Genomic DNA, 19,475 nt, shown 5'->3' with positions numbered 1-19,475 from the left:
CTCCAGTCCCGAATGTCTCTCTGGCTTCCCTCCATGCTGTCTGTTTGTGTCTGTTTCTGCTGCTTAAGGGCGGCGCCCGATCACTTCCTGCTTTTTGTACCTGCTGTGGGTCACACCCCTTGTGCGTCCTCAGCCTATTGCTGTCTGCCACCTGGTATATAATCCAGCTGCTCCAATCAATCCCTGCCTGAGCATTGTGTTTCATTCAGTGTGTGCTTGCACTCTGAAGGTGCCAGGTCCCGTTCTGTGTTTCTCTTGTCTGCCTATCCTGGAGGCTGTATTTCCAGGCCTGTCTGAACACACTCCTAGCCTGTTCCTCCTGCCTTCTAGGGGCCGATTACCTAGACCCGCTCCTGTATCTTGTCTGTCCTGTCTGAACACACTCCTAGCCTGTTCCTCCCGCCTTCTAGGGGCCGATTACCTAGACCCGCTCCTGTATCTTGTCTGTCCTGTCTGAACACGCTCCTAGCCTGTTCCTCCCGCCTTCTAGGGGCCGATTACCTAGACCCGCTCCTGTATCTTGTCTGTCCTGTCTGAACACGCTCCTAGCCTGTTCCTCCCGCCTTCTAGGGGCCGATTACCTAGACCCGCTCCTGTATCTTGTCTGTCCTGTCTGAACACGCTCCTTGCCTGTTCGTCCCGCCTCTCTGGGGGCCGTATTCCCAGACCCGCTCCTGTATCCCGCTGCAGTGTCGGTCTCTTCCGTACACTAAGTTCCAGTCTGAACTCTCTCCTGTCCTTTACCTGTTTTGCCTCTATGTCCGTTCCTTTCCTTTTTCTGCAGAGTCTGAACTCGTACCTAACTCCTGCTTGTTGTCTCTGTACTCCCGTTTGTGAGTTTGTGGTCCACTCGCTACTTCACTGCAAGTACCCTGTGGGTATCTGGCTCTGCCTTTCCCTTCTTGTCTGTTCTGTGTGAACAGAGCCCTGTCTCGTCCTGCTCTGCTCTTGCTCACCGCTCCAGGCGGTCTCGTCCTGCTCTGCTCTTGCTCACCGCTCCAGGCGATCTCGTCCTGTCCTGCTCTGCTCTTGCTCACCGCTCCAGGCGGTCTCGTCCTGCTCTGCTCTTGCTCACCGCTCCAGGCGGTCTCGTCCTGCTCTGCTCTTGCTCACCGCTCCAGGCGGTCTCGTCCTGCTCTGCTCTTGCTCACCGCTCCAGGCGGCCTCGTCCTGCTCTGCTCTTGCTCACCGCTCCAGGCGGCCTCGTCCTGCTCTGCTCTTGCTCACCGCTCCAGGCGGCCTCGTCCTGCTCTGCTCTTGCTCACCGCTCCAGGCGGCCTCGTCCTGCTCTGCTCTTGCTCACCGCTCCAGGCGGCCTCGTCCTGCTCTGCTCTTGCTCACCGCTCCAGGCGGCCTCGTCCTGCTCTGCTCTTGCTCACCGCTCCAGGCGGCCTCGTCCTGCTCTGCTCTTGCTCACCGCTCCAGGCGGCCTCGTCCTGCTCTGCTCTTGCTCACCGCTCCAGGCGGCCTCGTCCTGCTCTGCTCTTGCTCACCGCTCCAGGCGGCCTCGTCCTGCTCTGCTCTTGCTCACCGCTCCAGGCGGCCTCGTCCTGCTCTGCTCTTGCTCACCGCTCCAGGCGGCCTCGTCCTGCTCTGCTCTTGCTCACCGCTCCAGGCGGCCTCGTCCTGCTCTGCTCTTGCTCACCGCTCCAGGCGGCCTCGTCCTGCTCTGCTCTTGCTCACCGCTCCTGGCGGCCTCGTCCTGCTCTGCTCTTGCTCACCGCTCCAGGCGGTCTCGTCCTGCTCTTGCTCACCGCTCCAGGCGGTCTCGTCCTGCTCTTGCTCACCGCTCCAGGCGGTCTCGTCCTGCTCTTGCTCACCGCTCCGGGCGGCCTCGTCCTGCTCTGCCCTTGCTCACCGCTCCGGGCGGCCTCGTCCTGCTCTGCCCTTGCTCACCGCTCCGGGCGGCCTCGTCCTGCTCTGCCCTTGCTCACCGCTCCGGGCGGCCTCGTCCTGCTCTGCCCTTGCTCACCGCTCCGGGCGGCCTCGTCCTGCTCTGCCCTTGCTCACCGCTCCGGGCGGCCTCGTCCTGCTCTGCCCTTGCTCACCGCTCCGGGCGGCCTCGTCCTGCTCTGCCCTTGCTCACCGCTCCGGGCGGCCTCGTCCTGCTCTGCCCTTGCTCACCGCTCCGGGCGGCCTCGTCCTGCTCTGCCCTTGCTCACCGCTCCGGGCGGCCTCGTCCTGCTCTGCCCTTGCTCACCGCTCCGGGCGGCCTCGTCCTGCTCTGCCCTTGCTCACCGCTCCGGGCGGCCTCGTCCTGCTCTGCCCTTGCTCACCGCTCCGGGCGGCCTCGTCCTGCTCTGCCCTTGCTCACCGCTCCGGGCGGCCTCGTCCTGCTCTGCCCTTGCTCACCGCTCCGGGCGGCCTCGTCCTGCTCTGCCCTTGCTCACCGCTCCGGGCGGCCTCGTCCTGCTCTGCCCTTGCTCACCGCTCCGGGCGGCCTCGTCCTGCTCTGCCCTTGCTCACCGCTCCGGGCGGCCTCGTCCTGCTCTGCCCTTGCTCACCGCTCCGGGCGGCCTCGTCCTGCTCTGCCCTTGCTCACCGCTCCGGGCGGCCTCGTCCTGCTCTGCCCTTGCTCACCGCTCCGGGCGGCCTCGTCCTGCTCTGCCCTTGCTCACCGCTCCGGGCGGCCTCGTCCTGCTCTGCCCTTGCTCACCGCTCCGGGCGGCCTCGTCCTGCTCTGCCCTTGCTCACCGCTCCGGGCGGCCTCGTCCTGCTCTGCCCTTGCTCACCGCTCCGGGCGGCCTCGTCCTGCTCTGCCCTTGCTCACCGCTCCGGGCGGCCTCGTCCTGCTCTGCCCTTGCTCACCGCTCCGGGCGGCCTCGTCCTGCTCTGCCCTTGCTCACCGCTCCGGGCGGCCTCGTCCTGCTCTGCCCTTGCTCACCGCTCCGGGCGGCCTCGTCCTGCTCTGCCCTTGCTCACCGCTCCGGGCGGCCTCGTCCTGCTCTGCCCTTGCTCACCGCTCCGGGCGGCCTCGTCCTGCTCTGCCCTTGCTCACCGCTCCGGGCGGCCTCGTCCTGCTCTGCCCTTGCTCACCGCTCCGGGCGGCCTCGTCCTGCTCTGCCCTTGCTCACCGCTCCGGGCGGCCTCGTCCTGCTCTGCTCTCGCTCACCTCTCTGGGCGGCCTCACTCTGCGTGTGTGTACTGGGTCCTATCCCGCCTGTGTTCCTACCTGCTAGTGCCTTCCTGTCTGCACTCTAGCCGTGCTTGCCTGTACCCCCCTGCCTGCATACCCACCTGCCTGCATACCAGTCGTGCCTGCCTATTCCCACCAGTCTGTGTGCCAGCCTAACCAGTCTGTTCCTGTATTCCCCTGTGTGGGTCAACAGCCGTGTCCGGGGTCTGTCCTGGAGTAGCACCTGGTCCCTCTGCTCGGTTCCTCCTTGGTGCACTGGCGTCGTATGCCGTCGTGCGACCCTGGTCGGATCGGGTGAATACCTAGTTACGCCCCTCCAGGCATTCACTCTCCGGCACGGTCCAGTGGAATCACACGCACACGCCGCTCAGCCCGGGCGTGTGCATTACAGCATGCTCGGGCCATGGTTCCCGTTGAGCCCCACGGCCTTCGCTCTCTGAGACGTTTTCCAGCGAATACATGCATTAAAAATAAATAAATACAATTTTTTTTTCTCTAACTGAGTTCCTGGCTAATTACGCACCCGTCCAGATGGATCTATCTGCTCTCGTTCCTGCGGATCCGCCACGTTACTATGGGGATCCAAGACAAAGTCGTGCATTTGTGGAGCAATGCATGCTACACTTCAAGTTCTACCCTCTATGTTTTCCCACCGATCGGGTTAAGGTGGCATTCATTATGTCTAACCTAGCGGGTGATGCCTTGGAATGGATCAGCCCCCTATGGGAAACACAGGATCCTATCGTCCTGGACATAATGGCCTTCCTGGTGGCCTTTCTAATGGTCTTCGATGATCCTCACCCAGAGGCTCCTGCTGAAGCTTCACTTCCCAATATCCCGGAGCAGCCCCGATGGGTAATGTGTGTGGGTAGCGCAATAGTCCTCCAGCCCAATGAGACTACTGCCCACCCAGAATCCTCACAGGGTGACTACGCTCTCCGGAATACTTCTCCCAACCTCAAGAGGCAGTCCAGACGTGCTAGACGTAGAGGCAAGCCGTCATGCCAGGGTCTGTCCTCCCTGAGACCTCCTGACCCCAACCTTGAAGTCCCTACTGAAGCTTCATCTCCCTGTATCCCGGAGAAGCCCCAACGGGTAATGTGCGTGGGTAGTGCACCAGTTCGCCTGCCCGAAGAGACTACTGCCCATCCAGACTCCACACAGGAGAACTTCCTGCACCCGGCATCAGATGCTTCACCCACTTTAACCGGTGTGCATGTCCAAGGATGCTCCGAAGCTGTGATTACCTCAGAGTCTGTGCACCTCTGCTACCTGGCGGAGGACCCCCAGTTGCCTCCTGAATCCTCCGGGATACCACTCGATGACAAATGGAGAGAGACTTCTCTACACCTGGTACTCGATACTTTGTCCGCTCCGTCCTGTGAGCCTGACAATGGGTACCCCAAAGTGGTAGTTAGCCCCGAGTCTCTACACCCCTCCGACCAGGCGGAGGACCTCCAGTTGTCTCCTGAACCCTTTGGGGTGCTACCTGGTAGCGAAAGGACAGAGACTCTCCTATACTCTGTACCTGATACCTCGCTCGCTTCGTCCAGTGAGTCCAACCTAGTGTACTCTGAAGCAGAGGTTACCCATGAGTCTCTACACCCCTGCGACCAGGCGGAGGACCTCCAGTTGTCTCCAGAACCCTTCGGGGTGCTACCTGGTAGCGAAAGGACAGAGACTCTCCTATACTCTGTACCTGATACCTCGCTCGCTTCGTCCAGTGAGTCCAACCTAGTGTACTCTGAAGCAGAGGTTACTCCCGAGTCTCTACACCCCTCCGACCGGGCGGAGGACCTCCAGTTGTCTCCAGAACCCTTCGGGGTGCCACCTGGTGGTGAATGGACAGACATTCCTATACTCGGTACCCGATACCTCGCCTGCTTCGTCCAGTGAGTCCGACCTAGTGTACTCTGAAGCAGATGTTTTCTCCGAGCCTCTGCACTCTTCTGACCCGGCGGAGGACCTCCAGTTGTTTCCTGAATCCTCCGGGGTACCACCAGATAACAAAGAGACAGTGATTTTTCCTCATCCTGTACCTGATAACCCGTCTATTTCTTCCTGTGAGCTTGACAAGATGTACCTCGAAGCAGAGTTTACCCCCAAGTCTCTGCTCCCCTCCAACCCGGTGGAGGACTTCCAGTTGTCTCCTGTACCCTCTGGGGTGCCACCTGAAAATATGTGGAGAGAGACTTCCTTGTGTGCTGTTCCTGGTACTCCACCCGTTTCGTCTGTTGCTGAGGATGGCTGGATAGGATGTAGCATCCTAGCTAACCAGATGAGACCAGTTTTTCCTGTGGACAGTGGGAGTGATCTCCTTGAAGTGAAGGATTGGCCCTCGAATTCCCTGCGGAAGATTCTGGCAGGCCTGAAGAAGAGGGGGCGTAAGGGGGGGGGTACTGTAACATACCTGGCGGCGCCCTTGCATGGTGGTCCATCTCCCACTGTGCAAGAGCGCGCACTTGATCTCCAGTCCCGAATGTCTCTCTGGCTTCCCTCCATGCTGTCTGTTTGTGTCTGTTTCTGCTGCTTAAGGGCGGCGCCCGATCACTTCCTGCTTTTTGTACCTGCTGTGGGTCACACCCCTTGTGCGTCCTCAGCCTATTGCTGTCTGCCACCTGGTATATAATCCAGCTGCTCCAATCAATCCCTGCCTGAGCATTGTGTTTCATTCAGGGTGTGCTTGCACTCTGAAGGTGCCAGGTCCCGTTCTGTGTTTCTCTTGTCTGCCTATCCTGGAGGCTGTATTTCCAGGCCTGTCTGAACACACTCCTAGCCTGTTCCTCCCGCCTTCTAGGGGCCGATTACCTAGACCCGCTCCTGTATCTTGTCTGTCCTGTCTGAACACACTCCTAGCCTGTTCCTCCCGCCTTCTAGGGGCCGATTACCTAGACCCGCTCCTGTATCTTGTCTGTCCTGTCTGAACACGCTCCTAGCCTGTTCCTCCCGCCTTCTAGGGGCCGATTACCTAGACCCGCTCCTGTATCTTGTCTGTCCTGTCTGAACACGCTCCTAGCCTGTTCCTCCCGCCTTCTAGGGGCCGATTACCTAGACCCGCTCCTGTATCTTGTCTGTCCTGTCTGAACACGCTCCTTGCCTGTTCGTCCCGCCTCTCTGGGGGCCGTATTCCCAGACCCGCTCCTGTATCCCGCTGCAGTGTCGGTCTCTTCCGTACACTAAGTTCCAGTCTGAACTCTCTCCTGTCCTTTACCTGTTTTGCCTCTATGTCCGTTCCTTTCCTTTTTCTGCAGAGTCTGAACTCGTACCTAACTCCTGCTTGTTGTCTCTGTACTCCCGTTTGTGAGTTTGTGGTCCACTCGCTACTTCACTGCAAGTACCCTGTGGGTATCTGGCTCTGCCTTTCCCTTCCTGTCTGTTCCGTGTGAACAGAGCCCTGTCTCGTCCTGCTCTGCTCTTGCTCACCGCTCCAGGCGGTCTCGTCCTGCTCTGCTCTTGCTCACCGCTCCAGGCGGTCTCGTCCTGCTCTGCTCTTGCTCACCGTTCCGGGCGGTCTCGTCCTGCTCTGCTCTTGCTCACCGCTCCGGGCGGTCTCGTCCTGCTCTGCTCTTGCTCACCGCTCCGGGCGGTCTCGTCCTGCTCTGCTCTTGCTCACCGCTCCGGGCGGTCTCGTCCTTCTCTGCTCTTGCTCACCGCTCCGGGCGGTCTCGTCCTGCTCTGCTCTTGCTCACCGCTCCGGGCGGTCTCGTCCTGCTCTGCTCTTGCTCACCGCTCCGGGCGGTCTCGTCTTGCTCTGCCCTTGCTCACCGCTCCGGGCGGTCTCGTCCTGCTCTGCTCTTGCTCACCGCTCCGGGCGGTCTCGTCTTGCTCTGCCCTTGCTCACCGCTCCGGGCGGTCTCGTCCTGCTCTGCCCTTGCTCACCGCTCCGGGCGGCCTCGTCCTGCTCTGCTCTTGCTCACCGCTCCGGGCGGTCTCGTCCTGCTCTGCCCTTGCTCACCGCTCCGGGCGGTCTCGTCCTGCTCTGCCCTTGCTCACCGCTCCGGGCGGTCTCGTCCTGCTCTGCCCTTGCTCACCGCTCCGGGCGGCCTCGTCCTGCTCTGCTCTTGCTCACCGCTCCGGGCGGTCTCGTCCTGCCCTGCTCTCGCTCACCTCTCTGGGCGGCCTCACTCTGCTGTGTTTGTCCGCCACATCTGTGGTTCTGTTCCTGAGTCCCAGTGTGTACTGGGTCCTATCCCGCCTGTGTTCCTACCTGCTAGTGCCTTCCTGTCTGCACTCTAGCCGTGCTTGCCTGTACCCCCCTGCCTGCATACCCACCTGCCTGCATTCCAGTCGTGCCTGCCTATTCCCACCAGTCTGTGTGCCAGCCTAACCAGTCTGTTCCTGTATTCCCCTGTGTGGGTCAACAGCCGTGTCCGGGGTCTGTCCTGGAGTAGCACCTGGTCCCTCTGCTCGGTTCCTCCTTGGTGCACTGGCGTCGTATGCCGTCGTGCGACCCTGGTCGGATCGGGTGAATACCTAGTTACGCCCCTCCAGGCATTCACTCTCCGGCACGGTCCAGTGGAATCACACGCACACGCCGCTCAGCCCGGGCGTGTGCATTACACCATGCATGCTGTGTGCACTTAAAAGGATGTTTTGAGCATATCCTTAGCTTGGGTCATCTATATCAGACTTGTGGGAGTCTAGCCCTCCCTCCCCCGACGATCAGCTGATGAGGCTAAGCTGCATAATAATGTTGTTTAAGGCCTCTTTCACATGTCCTGATATTTCCAGTACTGGAGATATCCGTATCCTTGTGTACGTGTGTGGCAACAGTGTGCCACATCAGTATCACATGTACTGGCGCCTGGGAATCAGCAGTACAGTTAGCGCTGTTCCCATACGCCGGGTGCTGAAGGCATCTCTCATCATTGCCCCCTGCTGGTGCTGAGATCAGTTCGAGCAAAGGACAATGTTGAGAGTTGTATTCAGCCCCCGCTGTTTACATAGTGTAAAATTAAGAATAAAATAAAAAACACATTACACTCACCTTTACACCTAATTCCCTGAAGACAACACAATATCCCTCACCTGTCCAAAGTTTAAATAATTCAGTGTCCCACACCGTAATCCATCTGTGCAACATTTCTTCATCAGCATGAGCGGTGGCTTGAGATGACTGCTCATGCTGAAGTGCAAAAGAGAATGACTCGATGTAGCGAGCTGGTCCCTGAACTGCGCTGAGCTCACTGAGATGATCTCAGTGCCAGCAGGGGACAATGATGAGAGATGCCTTCAGCACCCGGCGCAAACTGTACCACTGTTTCCTAGGCGCTGGTACGTTTCTCACTGATGACACACGGATGTCATCCGTGTGTCATGAGTGTGCACGTCTGCTGGATGTATTGCGGCCCATGCTGCTGATAAAAAACGGACATGTCAGCGTGTGGAGCACACGTGTGTGTGTGTGTGTGTGTGTGTGTGTGTGTGTGTGTGTCCGTACGTAGAAAAATACTGACATGTGCACAGACCCATTCATATGAATGAGTCTGTTTGTGTGTCTCCAGTACGTGTGAAAGCGGACACCACACGTATGGGACACACTGACATGTGAAAGAGGTCTCAAGTGTATATGTTGTGTGTGTTTTATACACATACACAATCAACTGATGTATATAGCCAGGCTCCTGTTGTCACTGATCTCGGCAATTTAACACCTCATAAGCTGATGTCCTTATTGACTGGTTTGAGAAATTAAGCAGACCATGTGAACGTAGCCCAAGCAGTGTCACATATATTCGTTCATCTCAGCGAGTCCTTAGGCTCATTGTAGGCATACATTTAATGTAAATACCGGAAAAGATCGTTGCATATACTTTAAATTTATAGGGCTTCTGTTGCCAATATCAAAACCTGAAGACTCGAATTCTACTACAGTATATATGAGGTCACAATTTGACTTGTATGTAGTCCCAGTTTTTCATTTTTTTTTTCTGGTCACAATCTATTTTTATTCCCCCTTTTCTATTTGTAAAGAGATGGATAAAAATTGCATACCCCTCTGCAAACATTTTTTTTCTTTTTTCCTGCCAAACTCTTTGTGGTATAGAAATAGCTACTATATATGAATTCATAATTTATTAAATGTATATTAAACTTTACTGACACTTCCTTTTTGGTTTTATGGCTCCTTTTACTCACATTAACAGTCTGAGGTGAGACCTTGTACAGTCAGGTGTATGCCTTTCCTATGCAGTGCAGTTATTGCACTTATAGGACTTAAAATGTTGGGCCTGAAAATAACTTCTCTCCAGGCTTGGCTAGTCTACAATATTAAAATGAGCAGTACTCGCCTACTGCTATTCCAGTTCTGCTGTCACGAGTGTGTCAGGTGTATTAGACAGTTGCTCTGGATCTATCTGTAGAAGGTCACTGCGCTTGGCATTGCAGACACCCTCTTAATCCTTTTTTCTTTAAAACCCAGCGGCGATCTCCCTCCTGCTGCTGATTGACACACCCTTGCATGGGAGTTAAAAACCCTCAGTTTTCTCCAGGCAATCGCCGATGATACGTCTCTGTACCTTTTGTGCATGCTTTGAGCACTAGCTGTTGGCTGGCTTCTTCTCTGGTGCCCTTGGAGGACAGCTGGCGCTACTCCTCTGATGTCAGCTCAAGCTAAGTTAATGCCCATTGTTTGTCTACCTTGTTGTCTTTAGTTTGTAGTGGGGCCTGACCTGTGCTCACCCCGTCCCCTCCCTATCTAGGGCCAAGCTCTAGGGTCATCCACTAGTTTAGGGTCCTGCTCGGCGATAGGTGTGGAACCTATATAGGGTAGGCGGGGTGATATTAGGTCTGCCTAGGGGTCTCCACTCCCCTTTTCCCTAGGGTTTGGGTCCCCCCTCTTCCCTTTGTGTTGCACTTAGTCTTTCCCACACCTTGCGTGTCAGCTGCCTCTCTGCCACTGCCCATGGTCTTTGTTGACAAGCTGCAGTAATGTCATGAAGGCAGATAATCACTGATCCCAGAAGTCCCATGCCAAATACATAGACATCACCTCTCAGCCCAGTAGATCTCTGCCCTTTTAGGTTTATGCAGCACTTCCATAGATCCTCTTTATTAATTTGTGTGTAACTTCCTGCAGTTTAGTGGCTAACCTTTTGTTTGACCAAAGGCTTTAAATCAGGTATGTGAAACTCAAATACATAATTAAAAGTTTGGACAAAGTCGCGGGCCAAATTTGATGTATATTAAAAATAAGTCTGATAAGGAAAAATTCCTCAATTGTAAATATAACGATGAACTTTTTCACGTGGAAACAACTTCAAGGTTGTCCAATAAAACAAAGTACATTTTAATTAATAGATTTTTGAATAAAATATTGGAATAATATAATATGCTATCCAAGTGCAGTAAAAAGCATATGGCCCAATGGGCTAATTTAAATATGTAATAACAAAGGATAACAAAACTTGAATAATATAGTTAGTAAAGTATGATGCAAACAAAGGTTCCCCCAAACACAGTATGATACCCCCATAGTACCGTCCACACACACGGTATGATGACCTTACTCTACCCTCCCCCTCAATTCCACCGACAAAGAATGATGACCCCATCACACTATGATTCTCCAACTGTAATCCCCACACAGTCCTCCATACAGTATAATGGATCTCACATAGTCCTCCATACAGTATAACTGGGCCCTGCATTGCCTTCCATTCAGTGTAATGGCCCCACATAATGCTCCATTCAGTATAATGGCCCCATATAGTGCTCCATATGGTATAGTGGTCCCACACGGTGATCCATATGTTATATTGGGCCCTACGCGGTGCTCCATAAGTTATATTGGGCCCCACGCGGTGCTCCGTGCGGTATAATTGGCCCCGCGCGGTGCTCCATGCAAATGTTCTCGGGGGACCCGCCTGGCATCACGGGTCAAATATAATCCCCCTGCGGGCCAGAGTTTGACATGTGCTGTAGATCAACTTCTGCTGCAGGGAAAACCAGACTTTGCTTTCCAGTTGATAAAGCTAATTACTGGTGTTTAGAGAAGCTTGACTTGTGGAGATCTGATTACCAGACTAACTTAAACCCTTTGTTTGCATCCTGTTTTGTTTTGTTGTTTTTTTTTGGAGTTTTTATTATTATTTATTATTATAGCGCCATTTGTTCCATGGCACTTTACATGTGAAAAAGGGGTATACATGCAAGAACAATTACAATAATCTTGAACACAATGTGACAGCGACTGGTACAGGAGGAACGAGGTCCCTGCCCACGAGGGCTCACAATCTACAAGGGATGGCTGAGGATACAGTAGGTGAGGGTAGAGCTGGTCGTGCAGCGGTGTGGTGGATCAGTAGTTACTGCAGGTTGTAGGCTTGTCGGAAGAGGTGGGTCTTCAGGCTCCTTTTGAAGGTTTCCACGGTAGGCGAGAGTCTGACGTGTTGGGGTAGAGCGTTCCAGAGTAGGGGGGGGGGGGGAAGCACGGGAGAAATCTTGCATGCGGTTGTGGGAGGAGGAGATAAGCGGGGAGTAGAGAAGGAGATCTTGTGAGGATCGGAGGTTGCGTGCGGGTATGTATCGGGAGACTAGGTCAGAGATATATGGAGGAGATAGGTTGTGAATGGCTTTGTATGTCATGGTTAGGGTTTTGAACTGGACTCTGAGCAATGGGGAGCCAGTGAAGAGATTGACAGAGAGGAGAGGCCGGGGAATAGCGGGGGGACAGGTGGATTAGTTGGGCAGCAGAGTTTAGGATGGATTGGAGGGGTGCAAGAGTGTTGGAAGGGAGGCCACAGAGCAGGAGGTTGCAGTAGTCAAGGCAGGAGATAAGGGCGTGCACTAGTGTTTTTGCAGATTCATGGTTGAGGAATGTGCAGATCCGGGCAGAGCAGAGCAGAAACTGCGGAAACTCTCCATATCTTTCTCAAAAACACACAACTCCTCACAAATTTGAAGTTTCTACTCCGTTTCCGCTCCAAAAACTCAGCAAAAAGAGCGTGTGCACATACCCTTTTTAAAGAAATTTCTCTAGCACTTTAGTATCCTTTTAAGCTCTTCTTACACATTGGATGGCTGTCAGCTGAATGGTGGTTCAGTCAATCTCCAACCTGCAGCCATCTCTTTAGATTCTCCCATACACAGGAGCCTCGTTTGGCCAAGTGCTCCTTTGTTCTCAGAAAGCTGTCTCCAGACATACAAGTGCTTCTCACTAAATTCAAATATTATCAAAAAGTTAATTTATTTCAGTTCTTCAATACATTAAGTGAAACTCATATGATATAGAGTCATTACAAACAGGGTGATCTGTTTCAAGTGTTTATTTCTGTTAGTGTTGATGATTATGGCTTACAGCCAATGAAAACACAAAAGTCATTATCTCAGTAATTTAGAATACTTTATAACAGCTTGAAAAAATGTTTTTAAAATCCGAAATGTTGGCCTACTGAAATGTATGTTCAGTAAATGCACTCAATACTTAGTCGGGGCTCCTATTGCATCAATTACTGCATCAATGCGGCGTGGCATGGAGGCGATCAGGCTGTGGCACTGCTGAGGTGTTATGGAAGCCCAGGTTGCTTTGATAGCAGCCTTCAGCTCGTCTGCATTGTTGGGTCTGGTGTCTCTCACCTTCCTCTTGACAATACCCCATAGATTCTCTATGGGGTTAAGGTCAGGCGAGTTTGCTGGCCAATCAAGCACAATGATACTGTTGTTTTTAAACCAGGTATTGGTACTTTTGGCAGTGTGGACAGGTGCCAGGTCCTGCTGGAGAATGAAATTTCCATCTCCAAAAAGCTTGTTGGCAGAGGGAAGCATGAAGTGCTCTAAAATTTCCTGGTAGACTGCTGCGCTGACTTTGGTCTTGATAAAGCACAGTGGACCTACACCAGCAGATGACATGGCTCCCCAAACCATCACTGATTGTGGAAACTTCACGCTAGACCTCCAGCAGCTTGGATTGTGTGCCTCTCCACTCTTCCTCCAGACTCTGGGACCTTGATTTCCAAATGAAATGCAACATTTACTTTCATCTGAAAACAACACCTTGGACCACTGATCAACAGTCCAGGTCTTTCTCCTTGGCCTAGGTAAGAAGCTTCTGGCGTTATCTATTGGTCATGAGTGGCTTGACACAATTAATGCGACACTTGTAGCCCATGTCCTGGATACATCTGTGTGTGGTGGTTCTTGAAGCAATGACTCCAGCAGCAGTCCACTCCTTGTGAATCTTCCCCAAATTTTTGAATGGCCTTTTCTTAACAATCCTTTCAAGGCTGCGGTTATCCTGGTTGCTTGTGCACCTTTTTCTACCACACTTTTTCCTTCCACTCAACTTTCCATTAATATGCTTGGATGCAGCACTCTGAACAGACAGCTTCTTTAGCAATGACCTTTTGTGGCTTACCCTCCTTGTGGAGTGTCAATGACTGCCTTCTGGACATCTGTCAAGTCAGCAGTATTCCCCATGATTGTGGAGCCTACTGAAACAGACTAAGAGACCTTTTTAAACGCTTCAGAAGCCTTTGCAGGTGTTTTTTGTTAATTATTCTAATTTACTGAGATAATGACTTTTGTGTTTTCATTGGCTGTAATCCATAATCATCAACATTAACAGAACTAAACACTTGAAATAGATCACTCTGTAATGACTATATAATGAATTTCACTTTTTGTATTGAAGAACTGAAATAAATTAACTTTTTGATTTTTTGATGATATTCTGATTTAGTGAGACACGCTTGTATATGGCAATGGCTTGTCTCCAGGACAATAGTGGTCTGAATTCAGACATGCTGGATTCTTAAAGGGGTATTCCCATCTCCAAGATCCTATCCCAATAAGTAGTAGTAGTAGTAGTAGTAGTAGCAGCTGCAGACACCTCATGTGCAGGCAATACAGGACCTTAGGTATCCACGATTATGACCACTAGCAGCTTAACTGTCACTTTATCAGTGGACATAACCATGGATACCTAAGGTCCTTCAATGCCTGCACATGAGGAAAGAGACATAGCAAATTAAAAATACTATACTACATTTCTAATTGTAGGTATTTTCTAATATTATTATTACACCTACTACATATTAGGTAGGATCTTGGAGATGGGAATACCCCTTAACCCCTTACTGGCCCAGGGCGTATTACTACGCCCCAGGCCATCATCCCCGGTTCAGTGAGGGCTCCGGCGTTGAGACCGCACTGAACCGGGCACATGTCAACTGATTCTTACAGCTGACATGTGCCCGCAACAGCCGTGGGTGGCTGTCAATCTCTAACAGCGGCATTTAACATTGCCGCGCCGGAAGCGCGGCATTAGCCCCGCCCATCGGTGACCCAGTCACGTGATCGCGGGTCACCGATGGGTGGTCATGACAACCCTGGGTCTGCAGCAGACTCCAGTGTTTGTCATGTAAAGATTACTGTGAGCGCCACCTAGTGGTCGGCGCTCATAGTACAGGAGCATTTCTGCTACATAGAGGTGATCTGCTCATCGCCTCTATGTAGCGGAGGCGATCAGGTAATTGCTGCTTCTAGTCTCCTATGGAGACTATTGAAGCATGCAAAAAGTTAAAAAAAAATATAAAAGTTTAAATCACCCCCCTTTTGCCCCATTCAAAATAAAATAATAAAAAATAAACCCCACATACACATATTTGGTATCGCCGCGTTCAGAATCACCCGATTTATCAATATAAAAAAAGAATTAATCCGATCGGTAAACGGCGTAATGAGAAAAAAATTCCAAACGCCAGAATTACTTTTTTTTGGTCGCCGTAACATTGCAATAACGTGCGATCAAAGCATCGGATCTACCCCAAAATGGTATCAATAAAAACATCAGCTCGGTGCGCAAAAAATAAGCCCTCACCCGACCCCATATCCCGAAAAATGGAGACGCTACTGGTCTCGGAAAATGGCGCCATTTTTTTTTTTTTTTTTTTTTTTTTTTTTAGCAAACTTTGGATTTTTTTTTCACCACTTAACTAAAAAAGAACCCATACATGTTTAGTGTCTACGAACTCGTAATGACATGGAGAATAATAATGGCAGGTCAGTTTTAGCATCCAGTGAACGTGGAAAGAAAAACAAACAAAAAAACAACCGTGGAATTGCATTTTTTTTGCAATTTCACCGCACTTGGAATTTTTTTCCCGTACACAATATGGTAAAACCAGTAATGGCGTTTAAAAGTACAACTCGTCCCGCAATAAGTAAGCCCTCACATGGCCATATTGACCAAAAAATAAAAACGCTATGGCTCTGGGAACAAGGGGAGCAAAAAAACTAAAATGCAAAAACGGAAAATCCCAAGGTCGTGAAGGGGTTAATGCTCTCGACAATCAATTGTATGGGCGCTCCATACACACTAGAGTGTTCGGCTAACATTAGTCTAGTTTTAGATAACGCAGCTTTGTTTAAGAAGACTTGGCTATTGTGGATCTGATATTTGGAGGATATTAAATGACATGCTGTAGTGCACAGGTGGGTCTAATGGACATGTGTTTTCACCTGGGCAGTTGGGGCCTGGAGAAATACTCTATTGATGTCTTGCTACCTAGTCTTCTTGCTTCTCTGTCTTGTTCTTTTCATTTTATTGTCTGGGGACTCACTAGGCCTTGATTCATGAAAAAAGCATTGTGAAGCAGGAACCCATATTTAGTAAGCGACTTTTGTGTTGCGGAGTTGTTGGTCTTGCCCATTATATATTATAGTAAATATTAATATTGTTTTCAATAAAAGTCTCATTTCAGGGCCATGGACTTATTTTCTTTCCTTTTGTTACCTTTATGATCTGAGGGAAAAAAATATATACAGTATAGACCAAAAGTTTGGACACACCTTCTCATTTAAACATTTTGAAAATTGTACATTCACACTGAAGGCATCAAAACTATGAATTAACACATGTGGAATTATATACTTAACAAAAAAGTGTGAAACAACTGAAAATATGTCTTATATTCTAGGTTCTTCAAAGTAGCCACCTTTTGCTTTGATGACTGCTTTGCACACTCTTGGCATTCTCTTGATGAGCTTCAAGAGGTAGTCACCGGAAATGGTCTTCCAACAATCTTGAAGGAGTTCCCAGAGATGCTTAGCACTTGTTGGCCCTTTTGCCTTCACTCTGCGGTCCAGCTCACCCCAAACCATCTCGATTGGGTTCAGGTCTGGTGACTGTGGAGGCCAGGTCATCTGGCGTAGCACCCCATCACTCTCCCTCTTGGTCAAATAGCCCTTACACAGCCTGGAGGTGTGTTTGAGGTCATTGTCCTGTTGAAAAATAAATGATGGCCCAACTAAACGCAAACCGGATGGAATAGCATGTCGCTGCAAGATGCTGTGGTAGACATGCTGGTTCAGTATGCCTTCAATTTTGAATAAATCTCCAACAGTGTCACCAGCAAAGCACCCCCACACCATCACACCTCCTCCTCCATGCTTCACGGTGGGAACCAGGCATGTAGAGTCCATCTGTTCACCTTTTCTGCGTCGCACAAAGACACGGTGATTGGAACCAAAGATCTCAAATTTGGACTCATCAGACCAAAGCACAGATTTCCACTGGTCTAATGTCCATTCCTTGTGTTCTTTAGCCCAAACAAGTCTCTTCTGCTTGTTGCCTGTCCTTAGCAGTGGTTTCCTAGCAGCTATTTTACCATGAAGGCCTGCTGCACAAAGTCTCCTCTCAACAGTTGTTGTAGAGATGTGTCTGCTGCTAGAACTCTGTGTGGCATTGACCTGGTCTCTAATCTGAGCTGCTGTTAACCTGCGATTTCTGAGGCTGGTGACTCTGATCAACTTATCCTCAGAAGCAGAGGTGACTCTTGGTCTTCCTTTCCTGGGGCAGTCTTCATGTGAGCCAGTTTTTTTGTAGCGCTTGATGGTTTTTGCAACTGCACTTGGGGACACATTCAAAGTTTGCCCAATGTTTCAGACTGACTGACCTTCATTTCTTAAAGTAATGATGGACACTCGTTTTTCTTTACTTAGCTGCTCTAATACAAATTCTAACAGTCTATTCAGTAGGACTATCAGCTGTGTATCCACCTGACTTCTGCACAACACAACTGATGGTCCCAACCCCATTTATAAGGCAAGAAATCCCACTTATTAAACCTGACAGAGCACACCTGTGAAGTGAAAACCATTTCCGGTGACTACCTCTTGAAGCTCATCAAGAGAATACCAAGAGTGTGCAAAGCAGTCATCAAAGCAAAAGGTGGCTACTTTGAAGAACCTAGAATATAAGACATATTTTCAGTTGCTTCACACTTTTTTGTTAAGTATATAATTCCACATGTGTTAATTCATAGTTTTGATGCCTTCAGTGCGAATGTACAATTTTCAAAGTCATGAAAATACAGAAAAATCTTTAAATGAGAAGGCGTGTCCAAACTTTTGGTCTGTACTGTATATAACATTTTTTTTTTTTTGTCCACGGTCATTGTTTCTATGTAATTATTCGTTGTTATGCCTTCAGGTCTTATGTCCTCATTTCATTTGCTTTTCTATATTTAAAAGAAAATACATTTTGACAGCTATTAATGGCCTAAAATACCAAGTGGTCTACCCCCCCCCCCACTCCGATGGTTCAGTGGTTTCTGTTTACATTACTGCAGTGATAATGTGCCGTTCCAATATTTGATTACATGCAATAATGGCAGCAATTAATGTTTTTTGCTAATGTATTTCTATACTTTTTGTCTAGCGGAGAACCCTACAATGACTGACCATTACAGGAACATAGAAGATGAAACTTTTCCAAGCTTTTTAGCAGAATCCATTAATAGCAACCTTAGTGAAGCTTTAGAAGACTGCACACTGGCTTCTAATTTAGGACTACCTGTTGCTACATCTACTGGTGCTAAACCTCGTGCTGCTTTTGACCGGTAATCCCTATATCTTTTCCTTGTAATATTGAAATGTTTAACTAATTTGGTATTCAGCTCTCTTCTTACTCGAATCTTTTACAAACTTTATGAAAAATGTAACTATTTGTGTTGTAGTTTAACGTTAAAGGGAATCTGTTGGCATGATTTATCTACCTCTCACCCCCCCAACTATTTGTGTGCATTTAGCTTTTTCAAAGACAAGTCCAGCAATACCTTTTAGATGGCCAGTCTGCTCCTCAATTACTAAGAAATACACTTTAGCATTGCTATTCAAATTAAGCTGTAGATCTGAAGTCTCTGTCACTCCGGCTCTGTTCCATACCCAGTGCCACCTCCTCCCAGGATGTCAGTTAAACAGCAGGAGGGGGTGGTGCTGGGTGGTAAACAGAGCTGGAGTGACAGAGGCTTCAAACCTACAAATTGCTCTAAAGCCACATTTGCATATCATTTCAAACGCTGATTTCCCAGTAATGTAGTGGAGTGGCCATGTAAAGGTATTGCTGGACTTGTTTTTGAAAAAGCTACACGCGAATATAAATAGTTTAGGGTTGTAATCCTTGTGACAGATTCCCTTTTAAAGAGTAACTGTTTTAATTTCTTTTCATCAATAGTACATGTAAGGCCACGTTCACACCTTCAGTATTTGTAAGCCAAAATCAGGAGTGGCACAATCAGAGGAAAAGTATAATAGAAACATGTACACTTCTGTATTTTTCACCCACTCCTAGTTTTCACTTACAAATACTTATGTAAATTACTGAACGTGTTGTAGCAATGCTACTCACTTGGGAGCAATCTGAGGTATCACAGGAACTGTTTCTATTTAAAGTCCAGCTGGTTTATTTCAGTCCTCATAAACCATCACAGGAAAACTTAAATACAGCCCTTGTCTGGCATAAAGTAAAACAAAGTAACAAGTGCATACAATAGTGCTGGTTAGCCCGCCTGGCTTAGAGTCCAGCTTCTTAGTCCTTTAGCAAAGGCACTCAATCCAGGAGATCTGCACACCTCCATACACACTGCATGCGTGAGACAAACAGCTCTCCTTTTACAAAATGAGCCACACCCAGGGGTGAGCTGCTCATAATCAACCTGTCATGGCTGATTAACCCCTTTTAGTCCAATATTCACTAAAATAAAGCATTACCCAGGTTTATCTCCCATTCACTGTGTGTCTAACAGCCACTTTATTTTTTCCTCACGTTCACACTGTAAGAAACATTTTGAAATTCATCTTAGCAGACACAGACATTCCACTGCAAGTTCTCCTGAAGTGACAGTGATTTTACGTTACTATGATATTGATGATCCATTCTTAGCGTCGATCATCAATTTCAGACCGGGTGTCAGACCCTACTGATCTGCTTTTGATCATCTACATAGGTAATCGATATTAAAGTATTGGTGTCTTCAACATGATCCTGTTGTTAAATCCTGCCAGGGCTGATGGACTGGGTCCGCGATAGCTGCTTCTGCTCACAGTTCAGGTTTAACAA

General features: G+C 49.9%; 1 protein-coding gene across 2 annotated transcripts in view; it reads left to right on the top strand.

Moving 5' to 3' along the window:
* CEP192 (centrosomal protein 192) overlaps positions 1–19,475 on the top strand; it is a 203,644-nt gene that overhangs the window by 2,429 nt on the left and 181,740 nt on the right. For both annotated transcript variants that reach the window (XM_073678986.1, XM_073678985.1), the window contains exon 2: positions 17,796–17,976. In XM_073678986.1, the coding sequence (XP_073535087.1) occupies positions 17,810–17,976 (167 nt within the window). In that variant the 5' untranslated portion in view covers positions 17,796–17,809. The remainder of the gene's footprint in view (positions 1–17,795; positions 17,977–19,475) is intronic.

Source organism: Phyllobates terribilis, unplaced genomic scaffold, assembly GCF_046119375.1.
Source record: "Phyllobates terribilis strain yellow unplaced genomic scaffold, ASM4611937v1 Scaffold_4__5_contigs__length_816908805, whole genome shotgun sequence".
In the NCBI taxonomy this organism is placed as follows: domain Eukaryota; kingdom Metazoa; phylum Chordata; class Amphibia; order Anura; family Dendrobatidae; genus Phyllobates; species Phyllobates terribilis.
Note: the sequence above shows the minus strand (reverse complement) of the source record. Positions and strands in the feature narration are given on the sequence as shown.